This window comes from Tarenaya hassleriana, unplaced genomic scaffold (assembly GCF_000463585.1).
Source record: "Tarenaya hassleriana unplaced genomic scaffold, ASM46358v1 Cleome25, whole genome shotgun sequence".
Taxonomy (NCBI): Eukaryota; Viridiplantae; Streptophyta; class Magnoliopsida; order Brassicales; family Cleomaceae; genus Tarenaya; species Tarenaya hassleriana.
Window position 1 is genome coordinate 2,014,807 of NW_010965775.1, and position 4,199 is coordinate 2,019,005.

The 4,199-nt window shown below is 43.6% G+C and overlaps 2 protein-coding genes and 1 pseudogene across 3 annotated transcripts in view; 2 read left to right on the forward strand and 1 right to left on the reverse strand.

The window, feature by feature from the left end:
- LOC104816689 overlaps positions 1-1,813 on the forward strand; it is a 5,148-nt pseudogene extending 3,335 nt beyond the window's left edge.
- Positions 1,814-2,473: 660 nt separating this feature from the next.
- On the forward strand, positions 2,474-3,187 carry LOC104816570 (17.8 kDa class I heat shock protein-like). The gene has a single exon (XM_010545455.2). The coding sequence runs from the start codon at positions 2,554-2,556 to the stop codon at positions 3,019-3,021; it is 468 nt and encodes a 155-aa protein (XP_010543757.1). The 5' UTR covers positions 2,474-2,553; the 3' UTR covers positions 3,022-3,187.
- A 134-nt stretch (positions 3,188-3,321) lies between these two features.
- Positions 3,322-4,199, reverse strand: part of LOC104816571 (deoxyhypusine synthase) — a 2,479-nt gene continuing 1,601 nt past the window's right edge. For both annotated transcript variants that reach the window (XM_010545456.1, XM_019202826.1), the window contains exons 6-8: positions 4,159-4,199; positions 3,840-4,075; positions 3,322-3,739 (exon numbers count right to left, since the gene is read on the reverse strand). In XM_010545456.1, the coding sequence (XP_010543758.1) occupies positions 3,656-3,739; positions 3,840-4,075; positions 4,159-4,199 (361 nt within the window). In that variant the 3' untranslated portion in view covers positions 3,322-3,655. The remainder of the gene's footprint in view (positions 3,740-3,839; positions 4,076-4,158) is intronic.

The following is a 4,199-nucleotide window of genomic DNA, read 5'->3' on the forward strand; positions in this document are numbered from 1 at the left end:
GCGCGGTTCTAAAAACCGTGTGTTCCTCGTCACGCAATAGTACCGACCCCAATCGGCTATCCACGCAAGTCATCGGGGTGCCCATAACCGTCCTGTCATTCGGACGTTGGCGCGATTATATCATCGCCACATTCACAATCATATCCCATACGGGTGGCATCCGACCCGGATCGGATGGCCCGTAGATGGGACGCAATCTCGCAACCATCGTATAATCATTCACAAGCGTCCGTTTCTACAATCACGCGCTAAACGTTAATCCGAACCCTTCCGAATTAACGCTAGTGCCATGCCAGCTACCCCAATCACATGCATTTATATAGTTTATTTACTATACAGGCATTTCCGCTTGTGTAGTCTTTTATATTTCTTTATATATTTTCTTTCATTCTCTTCATCGAGTTTACCGAATTGTACCTTCGGTATGACTTAGCTGGTCCCGGTCCGTCCGGATAACCAGTTCGGTTCATTCTGTGGTTTCTAACCTTACCTGTTATTCATTTTGGGTCCAGACTACGTGGGGTCCGGTCTGGCCCGTAATTCCGGTATAATTTATATTTTTCACTTTTTCATAATTTTAACCAGGGTCATATTAGACGGGTATTATCATGTTTTTCAATTTTCCTCATGGTGAAATTTTACAGTTCCGTTACTCTTTTTATTTTTTTCAGACCGATCGGTCTAGTCCTAGACCGATCGGTCCAGTCGGTTGGAACGGACGTTCTATTTTGGACCAGAACGGACGTTCTGTTTGACCAGAACGGACGTTCTGCCTGACCAGAACGGACGGTCTGGTTTAGAACGGACGTTCCGGACTTCGTCTTCAACCTCTGGACTTCTGTATTTCTCCAGCAGACCTAGAACGGACGGTCTGACCTCAGACCGGACGTTCTGGTCCTCGGATTTTCACCAAAACACACAAACATGCACGATTCACTATGGGTATAACACTAAAACTCATAATATTGCATGCACAACACGAATCAAACATCAATTTCGCACAAAATCACTCAAAACCCAAAACCCCATGTCTAACAGACTTCCGAATTAAACTCGAATTCACTCACCTCGGGTTAAGCCCGTGCTATGGGTGTTGAATGGGAAGCTTGGGGATGCTCCTCTGAGTCTGCAGAAACCAACTCGAGCGTAATTGCCTCGGATTTGAGAGAGAATTCGGAGTTTGAATGGTGAAGAACAAATGAGAGAGAAAGGGGTTAATTTAAGCTCGGATTAGGCGATTTCCGACAGAAATCCGGACCCAGGAGAGACCTAATCACGCGTTAGGGTCAAAAGGTTGAGTTTGCTGGTCGGATTAGTGCGCAGGGGTCATTTTCAGGTCGGCCCGGACGAAAACCGCGACTGTGGTCGTTGCCGACAGTTTGGTCTGTCAGTTCTATGGTTTGGAACGGACGTTCCGGACTGCGCGAGCGGTCCGTCCGTTCTGGAAAACCCAGAACGGACGTTCTACGTTTTTTTTTTTTTTTTAAAATCTGGGTTGTTACAGAACTCGACATTGGAGAGTGTATACGAAGGGGTCCCTATGATATGTCTGCCTCGAGTTTGGGACCAAATGTTGAATGCAAGATTCGTGAGCGATGTCTGGAGAGTCGGGTTACACCTGGAGGGCCGGATCGAGAGAGGGGAGATCGAGAGAACTGTGAGGGCGTTAATGGTTGAATCTGCAGAAAAAGAGATTCGAGAGAGGATGGAGACCCTGAAAGCGGAAGTGGGAAGATCAGTCAGACAAGGAGGATCCTCGTATCAGTCTTTGGAAAATCTGGTTCATCATATATTATCTTTGTCTCGTTTTTAGAAGACGGCTTGTGAAATAAGAGTGATAAATTATATCGTTAATTATATGTAAAAATATATCTATATATTTTTTAAATATCATTCGTAATGTTATACTGAATTTAATTTTTGTTTGGACTGTCATGCACACACATAGGGTACAGACTTTTAGCAATCAATATCTATATGATTTCTATATAGATCTCACAATAATAAGTAAATTTTAGATATAACACTAAAAAAATTATAGAAAAAAAATCGTGAATTAAAGATTCAAAGTACACGAGTAAACAAATTAATGTGAAAATATGAAGAAAAAAAACAAAAAAAATGAATGAAAACAGGAAGTTTGGGCTTTCTTCTTATCTACGGCCCAAATATTCAAAAGCGCCCATTAGTTCAATAGAGCAAAGCCCAAATATCGTACTAAGCCCATTAAGTTAAACAATACAATATCATTAATTGTTTTTTTTCCTTTTATGTATAAAACAAATAATCGAATTTATAAAAGAAAGGAATCCAGCGATTACCAGAAAGTGAAGCACAACACAATCCGGGAAGAGTCTTCGTCTCTCCAGAAATCTCAAGAACTCGCTACACTTTTTAATATTTTCACTTTTCACCCATAATACTCTCCTAATTACGAAAACTGCCCCAACCCTCTCGCAACTATAAATACAACCCCGCTCTTTACGATTCTGATTCAACACGAAGAAACAAGATCGAGATTTTCCCGAGATAACAAAACAGAGCCTTTCAACAATGTCGCTGATTCCCAGCAACATCTTCGGCCGGAGCAGCGTCTTCGACCCTTTCTCCTTCGACACGTGGGACCCATTCTTGAACTGGCCGACAGCATTCGGCGGGAGATCCGACGTGGCGTCCGACACTGCGGCGCTTGCGAACGCGCGCGTTGACTGGAGGGAGACTCCTGAGGCGCACGTGTTCAAAGCCGACCTCCCGGGGCTGAGGAAAGAGGAAGTGAAAGTGGAGCTGGAGGAAGGCAACGTGCTGAAGATAAGCGGAGAGAGGCAGAGGGAGAAGGAGGAGAAGGGTGAGACTTGGCACCGCGTGGAGAGGAGTTCCGGCCAGTTCGTGCGGCGGTTCAGGCTGCCGGAGAATGCCAAGGCGGAGGAGACAAAGGCGGCGATGGAGAACGGTGTTTTGACGGTGACGGTGCCGAAGACGGAGGTGAAGAAGTCTGAGGTTAAGGCCATTGACGTCAAGTGAAGAAAGCGTGTGTTCTCATCAAACTGGTTCTGTTCTGTGATATGGAACATATGTTATGTAATGAATAAATGATGGGTGTGTGAAACTTTTGAGAATTATATCTTGATACGTATGTGCTTTGCTTGATCTTTACTGTTCAATAGAATCAAAAGTCTGTTCGTGTTTAGAACACGTCCGAAGAATTTTCGAGTGAGTGGTCAATTCTGAAAATTTATAAATTAAAGAGGTTCTTCTGTTATAAATACAAAATAGTACGTCTTTATTCGGAAGTGATGGAAGTTTTCGGGTACTATTTAAAAGAAAAGTAACACGAGGAGAGGCTTGGAGCTTGCATTCCGGAAAACTTCCGGTTTTGACAGAACTGACCTCCGCACTTTCCATATTTACGGATCTGCCCCACCTTTTTTTTAAGATCTCATTGATCAGTTTCTGAGCCCGCCGTAACACAGGAAAACATAAAACACCTCTCAAAGTATAACTACTGTTCTATTTTCTTGTCTTAAACTACACATAATCTGACGGGTCGGGAAAGTTCTGTAAGAAATCCATCGCCAAAAAGAATCATTACTCTGATCACTGCAAGAAGCTTTCCTCTTGCAAAGAATCGAATCTGGACAGTGACAAAGAAGAAGTCCTAAGCGTTGGAGGTAGAGTGTCTCTTCACAGCAAATGTTTCAGCAACCAACAGAGGGAAGGCAATGGTGGCATCGCAATGTACCTTTACAGAACGATCCAACACGGAAAAAGAAAAGATCGGTAAAATCAGACAGAAGCGCAATAGAAAGAAAGAAAGAAGAAAAGGGTTTCGATCTGACAACCTTAACGGTTTTAGCAGAGCCTCTGATTTTACCCCAAGAAACAGCCTCGTCGGGACGAGCACCAGAGTCGCTCCCGTCAAATTCTTGGGCCGTGTTTATGAACACGGCGTAATCTGCACCATTACGCATCATATTGGCATTACAGATGTGGTGCTTTGGCAGTCCCCCTCCTAAGATTATCATCCCCGTCTTTCTAGGATTCGCATGAACAGCTTCCCCGTTCATAGCTCGGATATCTGCTCAAATTTCAAAAACAGATTCTACATTTCAAGAATCAGATATTACGTTTATCGCTGAAGTGAAAGATCAAAGAATTTACCCTGCACTACATCGATTATGAGGCCCGAGGTACGGAAAGAG